The sequence below is a fragment of the Corythoichthys intestinalis genome, chromosome 2, assembly GCF_030265065.1.
Source record: "Corythoichthys intestinalis isolate RoL2023-P3 chromosome 2, ASM3026506v1, whole genome shotgun sequence".
In the NCBI taxonomy this organism is placed as follows: Eukaryota; Metazoa; Chordata; class Actinopteri; order Syngnathiformes; family Syngnathidae; genus Corythoichthys; species Corythoichthys intestinalis.
In genome coordinates, this window is record NC_080396.1 from 71,427,176 (window position 1) to 71,447,925 (window position 20,750).

Sequence of the window (20,750 nt, forward strand, 5' to 3'; positions counted from 1 at the left end):
TATTACTTGGTATCGGATCGAATCCAAAATCACTGGTATCGCCCATCTCTAATTGCGACTCCTCTGCTCGTCGGTTTCTTTTCTCTGCGCGCTGAGTTGAGCACATGTGTCACCAACGAGTCACGAAGCCAACCAATCAGAGAGCTGGTGGAAATACCGCCAGCTCTCTGGTTGGTTGGCGGAAATACCACCAGCTCTCTGATTGGTTGGCGGAAATACCTCCAGCTCTCTGATTCTTCATGACACGTTGGTGACGCATGTGCTCAACTCAGCGCACGTGCGCAGAGAAAAGAAACCGACGAGCAGAGGAGTTGAGATACGGAGCGAGAGCAGGAGGGGGGAATTGAGCGGAGTCGAGATACGTAGCGAGAGCAGGAGGGGGGAATTGAGCGGCACAGAGTAGATTTTTTTTTTTGCTCAATATTATTTTCTGTGCTCAAAATCTACGATTGCTCGCTTAAAATCTTTAACTGCTCGCTCAATATCGTTTTTTGTGCTCGAAATCTAGATTATTTTTGCTCAATTTCCACTATTGCTCGCTCAGAATAGTGTCAGCAATATAACCCCATAGAAAAGCGCTATACAAGTATAACGACATATTATTCTCCAATAGCAGCGACATTAAAAAATTCAGTCGTTCCCTAATAAAAACAGATTTTTTCATTAATTTTATTTTTAAGAATAACAAAACTTAAAATGGCTATAAAATTCTCAAATTTTACGCCAGATGCACGAAATTCACCAAATGTAGCGATAACCACCTATATTTTCAGGATCAATAGCAATATTTAACATATAATTTAAGTTTTTGCCCAAAATAGCAACTTAATTTTTTTTTATTTGTGCAAGTTTTCAACAGCTAATAAATCACTCAATTTTCACATCAGAAACTTGAGTAAAATTAAGATGATTCTGCGTGTGTTCCTCAACAAAAGCAAAATTGAATTTTTCTATATACAATCACAACCGCAGCACGTCTTGCCGGCTATCTGGCCCTCGTTGTTTTTTGATTGAAATGTTATATAAAGTAAAACATGTAAAAGGCAAATTTTCCTTTTGTATGGACACAGAAATGTCTAAATTACTACATTTTTGCCAAAAATGACAGTTTGTCAAAAATTACCTAAGCCATTTGAATGTAAACTTACGCTACTGTGTATGGATACAACATGGTGGCCATCACAAAACAAAGAGCTTTTTACATTGAAAATTATTGTAAATAAATGTGTACATCCCGCAATTTCTATAGATACGAACATAGAACAGTCTAGTTAATAGCAAAAAAACGGGCAGTTATCATTCATTTTTTCTTAAATAATTCGAGCTGAAATTACACTATTGTGTAAATCCAACGTGGCGGCTATCACAAAACAGAGCTTCTTAAGTTGAAAGTGCACGCATCGGGCTCTTTTATATAATGATTACCTTGAATCCTCGACCAAATCACTCTTGAGACAATCCTTCCTGCTTGCATGCAATACCATGAAACCGTGATATTTTGACTTAAAGTTATCACACCGTCAGAATATCGTACCGGCACATACCTCGCTCGACGACAGAGCCTTATCCATAGCTTGCATTGGGCGAGTTTTCTTTTGAGATTTTGAAAAAGGCAGGGAAAAAAAAACCTACCCCCCAATCATTCAGGGTACCTGGTGTCAGAATTCCAGGTAACCCACACACAGCGTTAAACCTTCTGGTTTTTGCTATTTTAAAGTTAGATAAAAGATGTTTTTAAGTCACAACCACACAGTATTACTATGGAACTCTACGGCTTGGGGTCCGACTTTTGTGATCTGGGGGCGTGGTTTAGCGATAGGTCCATTTGGGTTATGTCACCAACGTAGGGAACGGAACTCGGTCGTAACTCAAGGACTCCCTGTCACAAGGATCTGCCAATGGAATAGCCTTTACAAATGACACTTTTTAAAGGGATTTTTTCTTAATTTAAGTGTGATGAGATGATACATATTCTAGGTAATATTTTGATTTTCTTGCAGTGCAATAACACTGCTCAACAACAAAATTGTTGCATTGATGCCAAACGCTTGTTGCTAGGCAGATTTGAGGCACTCAAAACTGTAAGCTAAAATCTCCATTTTTTTTTTCACCTTAAAAAAAAAAAACGCCCCCCCCCCCCTCCCCCAACCAACCCCCGTTACCGTTGCCCTGTGTCTCATTCATGGCGAAATTTAAAACAATGTCTCTGAAAAATGCTTGCCAATGAGTTAAAAATACTACAAGTATTTCAATATCAATATTTGTGTCTTTGTATCCTCTGCTTGGCTTGACTTTTCCTTTTCACTTGGTTTAACAATTCTTTCTGTTTTTCCTTCCCAATTTCCCTTTTCTACATTTCTCCACTTTGCTCATTTTCAACCATTATTCAATGGTCTTTATTTTTTGTTTTTGTTTACATTGACCATTCCTCTGGCTTCTTGACTCCTCCTCGTTTCATTTTGCCTGCGCTACTCCCATCTTTCTCCCGACTTGCAGGCCTGTAAACCCAACCGCACGGCAGAGGGTGGCGGTTCAGGTCAGTCACTGCCTCCTCACGTGGCCGCGCTGGGCCAAGCCGAAGACCAGTCCTGCCCAGCTAAAAGGAAGCGGGCTTCCAGCCCGGACAAGGTAGGATGAAATAGTTATTTGGAAAAATGATTAATAAAAAAGAGCAGTGGAACTTGATTAAAGAAGCTTGTGTTTTTGCTTTCAAACTTGATTTAACATCAGATTGAAAAAGTTAATTAAATCCCTGAAATTGTTAAACAAATATACATGAAGAATTGGAATACATAAGTACATGAAAATAATAATTAAAAAAATATATACAGTACATACACAAGTATATACATATGTGTGTGTATGCGTACGTATGTATATGGTGGAAAACACTGAAGTTCCGCTCTGAGACCCCCAATTTGGCCAAATTTCAAAATTTTCCGATAAGATGTGCGATACATCATTGGAAAGCTTAAAATCTCTATTTTCTGGGGGAAGAAAAAGTTAAAACAGGAGCGCATTTTTTGACACCTTAATAGTAGGTCAAATCAGGTGAGTGAAAAATAAACATTTTGGAGACCTTTGAAATTTTCTTATTTAAAAAAGGCTTTGGACACCCATCCTGGTACATAATAAATAACGAACACTTTAAGATGACCCCCTTTGTCTACTCAAGTCTTTGATAATCAATATGCATGCACTAAGACGTGGGTGGATGTACAATAATAAAGGAAATTGGTGTGTGAGTAAATAAACATGGCTGAACGGGGAGTTAGCTGTAGAGTTGATGATAACTTTACTGTATACAGTTTTTGATTTGGCTTGATTTTAATCCGTGCAAAATAAAAACATTTCCTGGGGAATTTTAAGCGTTAAATTCCAATACCATAATATTTTAATTTTTGCGCTGGGCTTTGAAATATTTTTTCAATTATGATTAAAGAATGTGAATGCATGATACTGACAATAAAAGGCTCCATATGCATATATGGGAGTGTGAATGTTACTTTTGTATTCAGCCATGAAGCCTTGGACCTAGGCTTTATGATTTAAGCATCTGATACATCGATATCATCTCATAATAAGCAATCCAAACGGCAACAAGGGTCGAAAAGATCATGGACAGCACTGTAGTCAGTTAGCCTGCTGTGTCCATAATTCTCGAGCTAGCGTTCGACTGCAATGTACGTCTTTTTGTGGCTTTACGTTAACTCGAGGTGAGAGGATAATTAAAAACACCATGATTTTAACGAGATATTATCGCGTACTTACCATGTTTCGATCCCAAAACTCCGTGTAGCATGTATCACCGAGTGTCAACACACAGCTGTGAATGGCCACAGCCGGACTTTGAGAGGATTTTATGGGTGAAACACTGTAATATAACAAGGGTCGCAATGGAGAATTCACAGACACCAATGAGTGGTCGAGATTCTTTTTCAAATATTTACCCTTTTAAACGTTTTTGTTTTTTCCTCTGATTTTACTTTGTTTGGATCGATTATCATCTAAAATATCGGGGAAAATGCGACAGTAACAAAAAACATTCAATTTACACTTTTTTTTTTTTAAACTAAATATTAGACATCAATTAATGATGCTAAGCTAAAAATGATAGACATTTCGAATAATATAATTCTTTTTATGGCTGGTTTAAAACAAAAGTGGTTGCGCAGTGTCTGTAAACGGAGGTCTCCAGGGTAAAGTGGACAAATATAGTCCGGTGGCATAATGCGCTATGAAACTGCTATGGCAGCATATAGACATATTGTTCAATCAAACACAACAGTTCTTTTGGCGTAAAAAGGGTGCAAGAGCAAAAACTGCTTTTTCAGGCTTGTTTGTGTTTTCTGCCATATGTAAGTATGTATGTATATGTTTATGTATACGCATGCATAAATAATTTTTTTCCTCCTAAATATTTTTTTAAATTAAATTTCAGATTTTCCAATTCTTGTATTTTGGTTGGTTAGTTGAAATGTGTACATAAAAAATATATGGAATAACATGGAAAATTAAAAATAGAACTAAAAATTAGATTTTAATTCAAAATTAAAAACATAAAAACAAAGAAATAGAAGAACATATCATCAGTTATTGAGGAAATAAATTTCGGAAAATATGTCATTAACAAACATTAATGAATTCCTCTTTTTTTCCAAACGCATTTTTAAAAAGATAAATAATTTTTTTTTTTTTTTTTTTTTTTTTTTTTATAAATACATTTTCTATCTTGATTTTATATTTTTAATTTTTGTGATTTTGATTTCATTTTTTTTTTTAGGATTTGCTCATTTTTGGCTGTATTTTTCAATTTAATTTAATTTTCCATGTTTTGTAATTATTTTTTATCTACACTACACCAACATAGGATTGGAAATTCTTACATTAAAAAAAATAAGCAAATATTTTGGGGAAAAATAAATGGAAGAAAATATGGAAAATTAAAAAAAATATACTGAAGAATATATGTATGTATGTATGTATGTATGTATATATATATATATATATATATATATATATTAGGGCTGTCAAACGATTAAAAATTTTAATCGAGTTAATTACAGCTCAAAAATTAATTAATCGTAATTAATCGCAATTAATCGCAATTCAAACCATCTATAAAATATGCCATATTTTTCTGTGAATTATATATATATTCTGTAAAATAAATTGTTGGAATGGAAAGATAAGACACAAGACGGATATATATATATACATTCAACATACGGTACATAAGGACTGTAGTGGGCATTTCACTCTACTGTCATTTAAATCTGTCTATGCTGTCCTCACTCCGAAGCGTCTACTTTTTCCAACGCTAGACAGCTAGTGAACGACGCCTTAATAATCAGACTTCTTCCTTTTTCATCTGATTTATTAATAAATTGGCCTCAAACCATTGTCCCCTTTAAAACTACAAAAAAAAAAAGTACACAAGCATTGCATTAGCAACAACGTTAGCTTAGCACGCTATACAGGTTAACTAAACATAAACAAAAAGCGTCTCATACAAAAAATATAACATTTCGCTTATTAACATAATATGTACATTCTTTACAGCACCCATACTTACGGACAAATCTTGTCCAAGGATCATATAAGCACAAAAGAGACGTCGTGCAGCCATATTGAACGAAAGGAGAAAAACAATAAACCATGTCGCAAAGCGACCACAAGAGTTCGCTGTTAGCACAAAAAGCCTTGCTGTAAAACTTGTCAAAAGGCAGAATACTGTCTGAGCGGGACATGTGTGTTAATTGCGTCAAATATTTTAACGTGATTAATTTAAAAAATTAATTACCGCGCGTTAACGCGTTAATTTTGACAGCCCTAATATATATATATATATAAATATGAATTACTGGTCATCTTCAAATGGGAAATTTAAGGAACATTAGTTCATCGTCAATGGCAGCCAATGAGTTATTCATAATTGGCGCATTAAAGCCCCGCCCTTATAAAAAGTGTGTGGGTTAAGCGTTTTTGCATGTGCTGCTACTTTGCCACTTTTTGTTTTGCCTGATACATGCCTGTGCTACTGTATTAATTCTAAACAGGCAGATTCCTGGGCATCTAATCCAGTACAGCAGCCGGTTCCCAACTGGTACCTCTCCCCTCAGAAGTTGCAGGTCAGTAAGTCATTACATTCCACACTTTTTTTGGTTCCTGCGCCTTATCCCCCCACCCCACCCTCACTGCCGTTGTTTGCAGTTGTTGGAGCAGCTCCGGAGTAATCGAGCCAGTTTGAAGCCACCGCAGCTTCAGATGTTGGAGCAGCTAGAAGCTCAGTTCACCATGATGCAGCAGCACCAGGTAGGTCAAAACCACAGGCAGTTGCTGGTTTGGAGGTATGCTGGGGTCACTTATTGTACGTTTGTACATTTTGGGTCACTTCCTGTACATTTTAGGGCACTCTAGTGTAGACGATTGCCGATTAGATGGGCCGATTACTGGATTCAAGGTTACCCGTGGTATAAAAACATCACTGGTTCCAAACAGCAAAATTTTTCCATCATACCGTCCCAAAACATGATATGGAGAAGTCCCTCGCTTGCAACCCTCAACCCTCCCCCATCGGTTGTTGCTCAGTGTCAGTGAGTCATCTGTGCTACACGATAGCTGGAGGAGGTGAAAATACTGAACCCACCCCCCCATCGAAGAAAATTAAATCGCTCGTATGGGAATACTTCGACTAAAGGTGGAAAAGCGCTATATAAATATAACACCATATATACATATATACAGAAAACTTACAGACGGCTGTGGCGTAGAGGAGGAGGGCCAACCGACATGTAAAACATTTCTGGGGAGGGTGGCTGCCGAGGAGGCAATACCTCCAATATGATTTCGCAATTATACAAAATTAAAGGTTTGTAAACACTGTCATGAACGTTTCCCACCAGCTACGAGAGTGAACTCCAGCATGTTTAGTGTGTCTAGCGGTGGTAAAACGTGTTTTTTGTCTCTGGCAACTGTCTGTTGAGAAAGACTGTGTGTTTATAATGTAAACATGGTATGAGTCATACACACGTGCTTCTTATGGAAAATAATTATTTTTGTTCTGATGGTAATGTTGAAATTGTTGAGCTGTGGCAGTGGGATTATGCTCACCTAGAGGACTGCATTTATTTTAATGTTATTTATAATATTTCAGTTGTTATTTTAAATTTATTTTAACTTAACATTATACTTCCAATTTGTCAATATGTTTTGAAAAATAAAAAATTCTGTTCAGTGGAAAAAAGTTTTTATTTTTTTTAACCCAGATACTGTATCTCAAAGTAACACATTTTAGTGCTGTAATTGCAATACCGTAATACCGTTCTAATTTGGTTTAAGGTTATCATACCGTCAGAATGTCATACCGACAAATGCCTACACTGGTGTCACTTCCTGTAATATTTTATGTCATTTCCTGTTGATTTTGGCGCATTTCTGGCTCGCTCTCTCTGTTGATTTTGGATCGTTTGAGGGTCAGTTTCTTTTGATTTTGGGTAAATTTCTCTTGGTTTTTGGGTATTCCGGGGTCAATTCCTGTACATTTTGGGGAGTTTTGGTGGTTTACTTCCTGTTTATTTTGGGTCACATCCTGTTGAGTTTAGGACATATCCACGCCCACTTCCTGTTCATTGGTAACTTCATGTTGATTTATGGGCATTTCCGGCACTCTTTCTGTTGGTTTTGGGCCCCTTCCTATTGATTTTGGGTCACTTGCTGGTCACTTTTTGATTTTGGGGCATTGCTAGATAACTTCCTGTTAGTTTTAGGGCATTTTTGGATCTTTTCCTGTTGATTTCGGTTCACTTTCTATTTGTTTGGAGGCAATTTCTGTTAATTTTGGGGCATTCCCCAGTCACTTTTTATATTTTTGGTAACTCTCGGATGGTTTTAGGACAGTCACTTCCTGTACATTTTGGCTCACTTCCTGTTAATTACTGGGCATTTCCGAATCTTTTCCTGTTGATTTTTCGGTTACTTTCAGTTAGTTTTGAAGCACTTTCTCTTGTTTTTGTGGCGTTCCCTAGTCACTTCTTTTACTTTTTTAAAACTTTTTTTTGGGCCACTCCAAGTTAAATTTGGGACATTTCCGGGTCACTTTCTGTTGATTTTGGTGCACTTACGGGTCACTTTATGATGGTTTTTGGGTCACTTTCTGTTCATTTTTGGGGCTTTCCAAGTCTCGGGGCACTTAGCTGGCACTTTTTGTTGATTTTGGTTTAATATTTGATGATTTTGGGGCATTTCCGGATCAATTCCATTTCTGGTCAGTGTCATTAGTCAGTTTTAATCTTTCTTTCCTCTTATAGATCCGTCAGAACGCATCAGGAGGTCAGGCGCGTCCCTCCTTCCCCAACGGTCCCAGCGCCAATTCCCTCCCGTCCCCGAACCCCGGCCTCCACCCTGCGCAGCCCCACCCGGGGTTACATCGGCCCCCTTGCCCCCCTCAGCCTTTGTCCAACGGGCCCTCGGGTCCCGGGGTGCACCGACACTCTGACTCGGCGGTCTCCCTCCCCGCGGGCGAAAGCAAGAGTCGAAGTAACAGTAGTAGTAGTAGTAGTACTAGTAGTAATAATCAGCCGGGGCCTCCTGCCTCGGGGCCCGACGGAGATGTGCCTTACCTGCGAGCTGCCGGCGACGCAGCACTGCTACCTCACACCTGCACAAGCACGCAAACACAGGACGCCACGCCACACCCTCTGCACCTTAATTCCTCTCAGGTAAGTAAGCACACGTGCATAAAGCATTGGAGGAATACATAAATACCGTAATTTTTAGACTATAAGCCGCTGCTTTTTTCCCTCGTTTTGAATCCTGCAGTTTATAGTCCAGTGCGGCTTATTTGTTAATTGTTGAACACTTTATTTGACAGCGGCATGATAAGACTGCCATAAGAATGTCACAATTATGAAATGACATTAACATGGGCATTAATAAATGCCTATGACAGTTACATTAAGTGTCATATGGCAACTTATGTCACTAGCTCCATATATGTCCAGCTCGGATCTTTTTACATCCATTCAAACCGTAATTTTCGCACTACGAGGGGCACCTGACTATAAGCCGCCACCCATGAAATGTGACACGAAAACGGCATTTGTTCATAGCTAAGCCGCACTGCACTATAAGCCGCAGCTGTCCTCACTGTATTATGGGATATTTACACCAAAATATATTAACCGGTAACGTCATTTGACAGTGGCATCATACTGCCATAAGACCAAATGAACAACCATGAAGCTTTGAACCAATTAGCTGCAAAGCTTCATTGCTTCAAGAAGCTTCATTTGGCCATCACTGCTCCCTTGGGGGAGACAGTCCACCTCTTCTGCCAGCTACTGTCAACACTGTTGTTGTCCAACATGCCTCCTAGCATGCATTGCTGCACTAGAGATGTAAATAACAATCAAAATTCGTGTTCTCTGCTAAATATTTCTTCAGTTACTCTCCCAGTTGTTTTATTAATTGCTAGTTATAGTATTTGGTAACTACATTTGACAGTGGCACCATAAGACTTTTATTAGACAATCATAACTATGACATGACACTGTCATGAGCATCCACTCAAAAGTGAGATAATTTGCCACATGTCACTAAATGACATCTGTTATTAGCATTAATTAATGCTCATGACAGTGTCCTGTCAGAATTATGAAAATCTTATGACAGTCTTATGGTGCCACTGTCAAATAGTGATACCAAATTCCATAACTAGCAATTAATGAAACAACTAAAGAAATAATTAGTACAGAACATGAATTTTTTCTTTGTTATTTACAATCTTTAGCGCTGCAATGCATGCTAGGAGGCATGTTGGACGACAACAGTGCTGACAACAGGTGGCAGCAGAGGTTGACTGTCTTCCCCAAGGGACCAGTGATGACCAAATGAAGCTTCTTGAAGCAATGAATGAATGGTGGTTCATAGTGGTTCATTTGGTCTTAGACAGTCGTATGATGCTGCTGTCAAATAAGATTTTACCGGTTAATATCTTTTGGTGTGAATATCCCATAATAAAGTGAGTGCTTATCCATGAACAAATGCCGTTTTCATGTCAAATTTGGTGGGTGGCAGCATATAGCAGGTGCGTCTTATAGTGCAAAAATAAATGGAAATCGTGGATGTGTATATATACATATATATTTATATGGATGTATGTATATATACTGGTATGTATATATATATATATATAATCTAGAGGTGCAAAAATTGATTATTCGACAACTATTTGATTAGCAAATTAATCGACAACTATTTTGATAAAAATATACTATAAACTTTTAACGCGCATATAAATTCTCAGTTGTGAATAGGGTTAGGGTCAGGGTCAGATTTCTTCATTATATTTTTGTTAAGTCAAAGAAGGACATGAATAAAAATCTGCTTTTACTTTGGAAAACAATTCACATTTTTGCTAATTGTCGGACATGTTAGTCTAAACCAGCTTTTTAATAAAGCTGCAACAACTAATCGATTAAATCGATTGATAAATTAGTTGATAATTTGTTTGTTCTTTGATAATCGATACAGTTGAAGAAAATAGTCTTCAATTTTGTCTTCATTGCTACTTACAACATGCCGAAAACTTCCAGGTAAATTGCGAAGGTAATTGAAGGAAGTGACATTTACCCGTTTAATCGTTTAGTCAATCGTCCGATTAATTGATTATGGAAATCTTTAGTTGCAGCCCTAAAATCCCATACACCGTAATTTTCGGACTATAAAGTGCACCTGACTATAAGCTGCCACCAACCAAATTTGACACGAAAACGACATTTGTTCATTGATAAGCAGCACTGGACTATAAACCGCAGCTGTGTCCCCATGGTATTATGGGATATTTACTCCAAAAGATATTCACCGGTAACACTTTATGTGACAGCGGCGTTATAAGATTGTCATAAGACTAAATGAACCACCATGAAGCTTTGAACCAATCGGCTGCAAACCTTCATTGCTTCAAAAAGCTTCATTTGGCCATCACTGCTTCCTTGGGGGAGACAGTCAAACTGTGCTGCCACCTGTTAACACTGTTGTTGTCCAACATGCCCCCTAGCATGCGTTGCAGCGGTACAGATGTAAATAACAAAATTCATGTTCTGTGCTAATATTTCTGTTCTGTTGTTTACTGTTCCAGTTTTTCATTATTTGCTAGGTATGATATTTGGTAACACTTTACTTGACAGTGGCACCATAAGACTGTCATAAGATTTTCATAATTCTGACAGGACACTGTCATGAGCATTAATTAATGCTAATAACAGATGTCATATATTGTCATCCGGCAAATTATCTCACTTTTGAGTGGATGTAAAAGATGGAGTTAGTGACATAATTTGCCAGATGACACCTCATGACATCTGTCATAAGCATTCAGTAATGCAAATGATAGTGTCATGTCATAATTATGACGGTCCTATGACAGTCTTATGACCCCACTGTCAAATAACTGGTTACTAATTAACCCAATTAATCAACAAATAAGCCGCACGCCGGATTCAAAATGCTGGGGAAAAAACAGCGGTTTATAGTCCGAAAATTACTGTGTATCATAATGCACATTTATTATATATAGAAAATTAAATGGAAAAATGAAACTAAAAATGTGATCATATGACAGAAACTGGCATTCGTCTCGTTATGTTTTAGTCTCACGAGCCATGTTTTTAGCGCGTCATTGTCATGAAAAAAATTGGTTATCGTCAAAAACAACAATGGCCGAAATTCTTTTTCTGCGTGCGATAAATGCAAATAAAAAAGGTATTTTCCTGCTTGTGCGTTGCTTATATCATTAGTAAACTATCGAAAGAATGTTTGAATGAATGCTATCCTCTCACTTCAAATGGATTGGATATCTATTGACGTCAATAGCAGCAAATGAGGTAATCAACTCCTTCCCCTTTTCCTCAGGTGCCACAGAAGCGGTCGGTTCCCCTCGTGGGCTCCAACAGCGAGGGAACCACCACGCCTCACCCGCACCCCCCCACGTCCACCCCGCAGCCCACCAATCAGGTCGGCCACCCGAACGCTGCGGCGCCCAACCACCTTCCGCCTCCTCCCTGTCTCCCCCCTGCCTCTACCTCAAGCGCGTCCGCTACCAAAGACGGCACCGCCGCCGAGAGTAAGGCGCCCTCACCGTCGTCCGGGGGCAAAGCGGCGCCTTCCGACGGCGACGAGCGGAGCCTTAGCGCAGACAATCCCAGACTATCCGCCCCGCCGGGAAAGGCGGAAGGGACGGCGTCCGGGACGTCCCCCAACAAGGCGGACGACATCCACCCGGCCACCCCCAACACGCGAGGGAGCTCGGTCACCTCCTCGCCCGTTTCCGCCATATCCACCGCCACGCCCTCGCCCAAATCCTTAGAACACACCCAGGTCGGCGGGCAGAGCCCCGCCGCGAGCCTCACCACCGCCGCCACAGTCAATGGCAAAGGGGGAATCTCGGAGGACTCTCGGAGCCCGTTGAAGGCAGAACCGCCCGCCATCGCCGGGCTCAAAGCCACGCCCCCACACGGTTCCTCGTCGTCGTCGTCGTCATCATCGTCATCGGTGTCGATATACCCCAGCTCCACGGACGTGCTGAAAGCCTGCAGGTGAGATTCATTCTTAATGCTTGCGAATGGCGCCCTCTGGTGGAATTTTAATCTCTGTGGGTTTTGTAACGATGGCGGACCAAATTATGGAGGGAGATTTGTGTACTTTATTATGCAATCAAAAAAAGGTGCTGCAATCAAAAAAATAGTTGCTGCAATCAAAATATATATTTTTAATCGGAAAAAAAACTTCGTTTTAAAAGAGTTTGCAAAAATGCATTTGAGACTTTTTTTTTTTTTTTTATGAAACAACTTTTTTGATTGAAGTAATGTTTTCAGTTTGTGCCACATTTTGGGTAGGACATTTGTGTCTATGCTTCAATCAAAAAATAAGCTGCTTCAAGCAAAAAAATATTTTCAAAAGAAAAATCACTTCAATACAACATTTTTTTTTCAAATCATAGAAAAAAAGTTTATGAATGCAAAAAAAGTATTTGAGACACTTAATTCTTTGATTGAAGCAATCCTTTTTTGCAAGGGCATAGGTTTGGTCTCAGCATTGGAAGGGGCGATATAAGTATAACAGCATAACCTCCATGTACACATTTTGCTGGGGACGGGACATTAATATGACCAAACAGATTATTGAACGGTAGTCAGGTCTACAAAGGTTTTCAAAAACTACTAAAGAAACATTTTGAAGTGTAAACGGAGAGCTATCCAAGAATGTGTCCACCTCTGGGGGACACTGGAACACCCCTAGACACAAACTAAAGTATTGTAATATAAAAGTGATTTAGGAAAAAAATAAAACAAATCTGAGATATCCAAGGATCGATCTATATCTGAAGCATACTAGACTACCCCAAGACTCGAACCAAAGTACTCTCATGAATTTCTGATGTGTGATTTCTAGAGGTGGGAATCTTTGGGCACCTAACAATTCGATTATAAATCGATTATTAATTGACGGCTAGCTTGACTTTATTGTTTCTTGTGGGGGCTGGGCTGACCTCAGTAGTTTTGCAGGTTAGCAAGTTCACATAGTTTAATGGTTATGCTAACTCTGATGTAGGTCAGAGTTTCATTAGCAAAATGTGTGTAGTATGTAGTAATAGTGGTGTTTCCTCCACCGCCACAACATTGACGTCTTTTTACATTACTTACAGTGGCTGTTGCTGGCCGAAAAAAACTTATAATATCCCTCCTCTCCGAAGGGAGCGGAGGAGTCAGCATGTTGTCGGAATGAATCTCTCGAGGCTGTGTAAGTGCGTGTGTGTCTCTGTGGCGGGAGGGGTCAAGTCATCAGCCAATCAAACATGTGTTTGAGGGGAAAAAAGGAAGGAAAAGGACCGGCACAGTCAGCAAATGAAAAGGAATCAATAGCCATGTTTACATGCTGACTTTTATTCATACCGATTCAAATCATTCCGAATGGAAATTTCAGATCAGCTGTTTACATGTCACTTCATCTATTCCGATCCAGCGTTTACATGTGACTGCCATTATTCCGAAAGGACGTTTGACAACTGCCGTCTGACATGCGCAGATTAATCAACGTCGGAGTGCTGCTGTTTTAACTTTAACCCACTTGTTGTGTTTGTGGGGTCGTATCCGCTTCTGCTCTTTTGCTCTTTTGCCTTGTAGTAGCCGGTTTTCCACCGGTTTCTAATCTGGTCAACGCTCCGGTCTATTCCGGCTTCGTGTAACCTCTCGTGAACTTTTTTAAATAGTTCACTGTTCCTCGTTTTACGCCCGTCTAAGCGAGCAATTATATTCAATTCTTTTAAAGTTTGAATGAAATACAATCTTTCCGCCGGACTCCAATTAGGTGCGCTGTGCTTGGAAGCCATGTTGCAAGTGACGTTACTTACGTCACCAAGTGACGTCACCACGTCAGTACGAAGCATGTGCAGAAAGAACGCAACCAGACACCAATATTTGGCTCCATGTAAACGTGGCAAATGTAAGTCTGAACATAATGAAATAATTCACTTCATCATGTAAGGGTCTATTCTATTCTTACAACATATGGGAAGACAATCTAAATTACCTATATAACTTAAGTCATTATACTGTATAATGCAATGCAATTTGAGCATCCTGAAAAGTTGGTAGTGTTATGTCCCTACCGTCCTTATGCAAATCTACGCTCTTGCTTTTTTAGGTCAGACATTTGTGTCTAAATCATACAATCCCCCAAAAAGTTGCTTCAATCAAAAAAAAAAAAAAAAAAATTTTTTTTTCAATCAAATAAAAAACTGTAAAAATAAAAGAGCTCTCCCCTAAAAATATTATTATATAAGTTTTGAACACACTTTTTCTTTTTGGTTTGAATCATGTTGACGCAAATGTCGCACTTCGCTATTGGTCAGACATGTTTAAGTGACAAGTGGCTACACCAAGGGCGTATTTCTGAAAAGCGTGAAGAAGCAAGAATCATGGCCACCACTTGTTGGGCCGGCCCCAACCATTGGCTCAGTACTGAGCTGACTGAGCCTCAGGCGGACGACGACGACGGGCTAGATGCGAGGCCCACGCCTCCATCCGAGAGCCTGACGCTTAATTTGACCCAACACTGCAAACCGCACCTGCGCGGCTGCCGGTGGCTCCCCCGGCCTCGCGCAGACCGCACGCTCACCGGCCTGGCGGTTGGCTGTCGGGATCCCAACGAAGTACCCGGACTGGCCCAGTAAGCCAACTTGTTTGTATTTTGTGTGCAGAAACTTGGGCAAGAACGGGCTTTCCAACAGCAGCATCCTTCTGGACAAGTGCCCGCCCCCACGGCTGCCCCCGCCTCCCATGCCTGCCCTGCCTAAAGACAAGCTCAACCCTCCCACCCCGAGCATCTACGTGAGTAGCCGAGAGATTACACATGGATACCTTGAGCTCAAATATCCCCCAATATGCATAAAAGCTGTTATTTTTTTTAATGCATTGTTCTCAACCCGCCCACCTCTAGCATCTACGTGAGTAGCCGAGAGATTACACATGGATACCTTGAGCTCAAATATCCCCCAATATGCATAAAAGCTGTTTTTTTAATGCTTTGTTACGCGTAAAAACGCATATTTTACGCATATGCATTAGAACTTAAAAAAAAAAAAAAATTTTATCCATGTTAGTGTTGTTTATGGCAGCCCTTTTAATTTATTTTCTGACGAAAATACTTATTAGTCTTGGTCAGATTCTAGTCATTTCAAAATGTGTTCGTCTTCATTTAGTTGACGATGATGATGATATATTTATTCACCTGATTTTGAGAATCTGCCGAGTATATATAATATACAGAGTCCCAATCTGATACCGAATTTTTTTGTTTTTGTTTATTTGAACAAAAGTTCCAAACATTTTACAGAGCTGTACATATTACAGTACTTCCTCTTTTTCCGGGAGTGTTGCGGAGTATAAAACATATATTTATTTCTATTGGCAATGCCATTGTATTTCTGGATTGTTTTGTTACTTTTCCGCGCTTAAGAAGTTTAAAAAAAAAAAAAAAAAAATTAAGCCTGAACGTTAGTGAAGAAAAACTATCGTGGTGATTTTTGGGGTGTTTTGTGATATATTGCCATATTAAAACTAGAAGAATTTTCACCAGATAAGCCTTTAAGTTACTCTAAATTGTAAGTCCTGATAAGATTTTGAGTTTTTGTAGTGTTCAATATAGATGTATGGTACCTGCTGTCAATGTTGTTAATAACGGTGTTAGAGTATAACAGCGTTTTTAACAGCATTATTTTTTTCAGCAGTGAGTAATTAATTAATTGTGCCATATTTTCAACGCCGTTACCGTTACTGAGGATGTAAAACAGACGCGTTGCCGCATTACTATACACAGCTCACAACTGCCTGGAAGAGAAGAGTTGGAGGAGGGAAGGGGGCCGTGACGCTGTTGCAAACGCGATGGTGATTGGCTCGGAGCATTAGCATAGCATTCGCATTTAGCGCGGCGAACGTCATCTTAAACTTTCAGGCACCTTTTTTTTTTTTTTTTTTAATTACATACATTTCGTGGCATCCAGGTGAGTACAATTAATTGAGGATAATAATAATAAATAATAATGTTAATGATAATAATACACTTAGGGGAGGAAAAAAAAAAAAGACTCCGGCGTCGTAAAGTCGAAATCGCATAAGTCGAGTACGTCGTGCTTATTTTTCGCATTTTTTGTGCCCTTTGGAGCAAAAGAAAAGAAAAAAAACGTGGACGGCATTGCTTGGAGTGGGCTAGTATGTTGTTTTCCGGGCTGAGGAGGTTGTTGTCAAAGAAAGCGCATCATTGTTGCGCTGTAGAACTGCACAGCTCTCCAGGCCTGGCATGAATACTACATTGTTTTTACGCGGAATTGTGACATTATTCGAATGGAGACGGAACCATATAAATGCAAACATGAAATTGGTCGTATTCTCAGAGCGTCACCATGTAAACGCCCCCTGGGCTGCAAGTTTAACGATGATAAACACATTTGAGCCTTTGATTGTAGACTTACCGAGTCTTCTCTGAAAATGGTCTGATTTCCTATCACGTGATCATACCGGGGACATCCCTACTCAAAATGTTTTCGTCTTTAAAATTCAAAAGTTACAGTCCAAAAATAAATAACTAAATAAAGGTTTCCAACAATTTGGAATGAACATTGACAGACGAGCCTATTGTAGCGTCCACAAGGACAGTGCAAAATTAGTGATGATAATACACACTCAGCTGCAAAACAGGACACTATTTTCAACTAGAAAATGCAATTACTGGAGAAAATGCGATGGTAGGTTTGCTGTGGTAGGTAAACACCTAAGATACTTTCCTGTTGATTTAGAATAAAACGAATCAGTCGGTTGAGGCAACAAAATGTTACTTTTTTTCCTCCCTGTTCCGTTACCATCGGTTGCTTCGGAACCTGTACCAAATTGAGTCCCTGTACCCGAGCCTACTACTGACTGACATTCTGTTACATGTGTTAACCAGCTGGAAAACAAGAGAGACGCTTTCTTCCCACCCCTGCACCAGTTCTGCACAAATCCCTCCAATCCTGTCACCGTCATCAGAGGACTGGCTGGAGCACTGAAACTTGGTAAATTTTCAAAGATTTTCCAAGCAGGACGCCCAATTATCTTCTGGTTTTTATTTACTAGTGCTCTGCGATACGGGGGGAAAAATCCAATTCTTGGGACTAGTGGTTTTGACCACCGTATACCGTATCATAAGTTATCACAATATTATATAGATTGGAATAGGGCTGCAGCTATCGAATGTTTTAGTAATCGAGTAATCGACTGAAAATCCTATCGATTAATCGAGACCTGTCATCTCAGAGGTGGGTAGAGTAGCCAAAAATTTCACTAAGTAAGAGTAACGTTACTTCAAAATAATATTACTCAAGTAAAGGTATTCATCCAAAAATGTACTCAAATACAAGTAAAGTATTTGGTGAAAAGAATACTCAAGTAATGAGTAACATTGTAAGTAACTGCTTACATTTTTTTTTCTCAGCTCAAAGTTATCTATATGAACTGTTGTTATAATGATGCTGTACACTAACCCATTACATAACCACATTAAGCCAAAGGAGAAAAAAAAAAAATCAAAAATAAGATCAATTCCGTCGAGAGAAGAAAAATGACAGAAATGAAGCATTATTCGTCCAAGGGTATGAGTGCCCTTTAGTAAGGAAAATAATTCCAAGTTTGAATAGTGAATCGTTCCTTCGTAGTTACTATTATGAACTTAAAAGGATCATATCTCCGGTTTTCCGTGGTGAATCGGCGCCAAATAAAAACTGGGAGAGAGGTTTAAATCCGCGCTTTTGAGTCATGTTGAAGGCAGCGCTCTATGTCAAATACTTCATTTTTTTACGGCGCTTTAAAGACCCCACCTGATTGAACAGGCTGGCGTGGTCACAGAACGGCAAGCTTGCGTCTGATTGGTGTATTGGAATCGTGGTTATTGTTGCGACGTCTCATTGGTGAAATTGGTAGAGCTACTCTTGGCATCGCTGGAAAAAAAAAAATCTAATATGTAGAACAAAGAGGAAAAATGTAACGACTCTTTTGTAGCCCAAAGTGGAGGAGTAAGAGTAGCGATTTTTCTTCACAAATCTACTCAAAGTAAAAAGTATTGCTTTGTAAAACTACTCTTAGAAGTACATTTATTTTTCAAAACGTTTCTCAGGTCAATGTAACAGACTACATGTAACGCGTTAGTACCCACCTCTGCTTAGTCCACAACTGTGTCAATTATCAAATTCGTTGGGAACTAATTTATAATTCGATTTAATCAATTAGTTGTTGCAGCCTTATTGAGAAATGAGTTTAGACTGCTAGATAGATGAAATTTGGCAAAAATGTAATGAAAAATCTGATATTTACAACTGAGAAGTTAGATATGTTATAATTTCAAGAATTTAGACGAGTTTAAGTTTAAGGTCCAAAACGATAATTTATCAAAATAGTTGTCGATTAATTTGCTAATTGATTAGTTGTCGATTAATCGATTATTTTTTTGTCAAAATATTGACATCCTGTGGAAAAAACACTAAAAGTAAAAAAGAAAAAAAAACAAATCTATTTTGGGTATTTACCAAAAACGATATCAAGTATAGACTATCCTGTTGATATTGAGTTGAACATTTTTGTTTGAGTTAATAATAAAATAAGTATGATGATAAGAGTAGCAGACAGGACGCCAAATTATCATCTGTCCTTTACGCGTTTGCAGACCTGGGCCTTTTCTCCACCAAAACATTGGTGGAGGCCAACCCGGAGCACTTGGTGGAAGTGTGGACGCAGCTGTCGCAACCCGCTGATGAGAACTGGGACGTGACGGGCACCAAGAAAATGTGGCGCTGCGAAAGCGCTCGAGCCCACACCACCATCGCCAAGTACGCCCAGTATCAGGCCGCTTCCTTCCAGGAGTCTCTACGGGTCAGTCATCACACCAAACACTTGATAATAATCACTACGTCCAATCACAATAATAGAAATACCGTCATTTGATGATAAAACTTAAGATTAAAAAGGGTTATTTCATTTTAGGGTCATGAGGTGAAAGGTCACAGGGTCAAATGAAATGTTTGTGTTCAAGATGATGCAAGAACAAAGAAAAGGATTGATTCTTGCGAGATATGTTTGTCCTCATGACCCCAAAATTTAGTCATAGTACAAAGTTCACGAGGCCAAATTGGATGTTTATGTTCAAGATAACTCTGTTATAAAATTTGAAGGGTATGTTCAGTTTTGGGGTCATACGGTGTACAAGATAATGCAACAACAAAGAAAAGATTATTATACTTGCATGATATATTAATATGAAATGAGGTGAAAGGTCAAAGGGCCAAATTAAATGTTTCTGTTCAAAATAACTCAAGATTGAAGAAAAGGATTATCAAATATGCACGATAGTTTTTAGTGTGAAATTTTTAGGGTCTTGAGGTCAAAGGCTCACACCGTCAAATTAAATGTGTTCAAGAAAATGCAAGAACACAGAATGATCATTTTTGCGTACTATGGTTAAATTTTAGGGTCATGAGGTCAAAGTTCATAAGGCCATGTTGAATGTTTGTGTTCAAGATAACTCAAAAAAATTAAGAAATAGTTTATAAAGTTTGAAGGAGATGTCAATAAAAAAAAAGGTCATTCAATTTAGGGGTTATGTGGTCAAAGGTCACATTGTCAAATTGAATGTTTGTTCAAGATAAACTATGTTCTTGCATTATTATTCTTGCGTGATATGTTTAATATGAAATGAGGTGATTAAATTTTGGGGTCTTAAGGTCAAAGGTCACAGGAACAAATTGAATGTTTGTGTTCAAAATAACTCAAGATTGAAGAAAAGGATTATTATCAAATATGCAGGATATGTTTGTAATGTGAAACCGGTCTTTCAATTTGGAGCCATGAGGTCAAAGGGTCACAGGGTCAAATTAAATGTGTTCAAGATAATGCAGGAACCAAGCATGATCATTCTTGTGTACTATGGTTAAATTTTGGGGTCGTGAGGTCAATCTTCATAAGCCAAATTGAATGTGTTCAAGATAACTCAAAAATGAAGAAATGGATTATTAGATTTGTAGGCTGTCTTTATATGAAACAATAGATGTCTTTGAGTTTTGAGGTTATGAGGTCAAAAGTCACGGTGTCAACTTGAATGTTCGTGTTCAAGATAATGCTGAAACGAAGAAAAAGATTATAATTCTTGCGGGATATGTTTTTAATATG

General features: G+C 38.8%; 1 protein-coding gene across 1 annotated transcript in view; it reads left to right on the forward strand.

Moving 5' to 3' along the window:
- Nucleotides 1-20,750, forward strand: part of LOC130929772 (histone demethylase UTY-like) — a 90,449-nt gene that overhangs the window by 50,822 nt on the left and 18,877 nt on the right. The window contains exons 14-21 of the mRNA XM_057857268.1: nucleotides 2,497-2,628; nucleotides 6,060-6,131; nucleotides 6,214-6,315; nucleotides 8,310-8,720; nucleotides 11,914-12,596; nucleotides 15,260-15,389; nucleotides 17,503-17,608; nucleotides 19,252-19,457. Of these exons, the coding sequence (XP_057713251.1) occupies nucleotides 2,497-2,628; nucleotides 6,060-6,131; nucleotides 6,214-6,315; nucleotides 8,310-8,720; nucleotides 11,914-12,596; nucleotides 15,260-15,389; nucleotides 17,503-17,608; nucleotides 19,252-19,457 (1,842 nt within the window). The remainder of the gene's footprint in view (nucleotides 1-2,496; nucleotides 2,629-6,059; nucleotides 6,132-6,213; nucleotides 6,316-8,309; nucleotides 8,721-11,913; nucleotides 12,597-15,259; nucleotides 15,390-17,502; nucleotides 17,609-19,251; nucleotides 19,458-20,750) is intronic.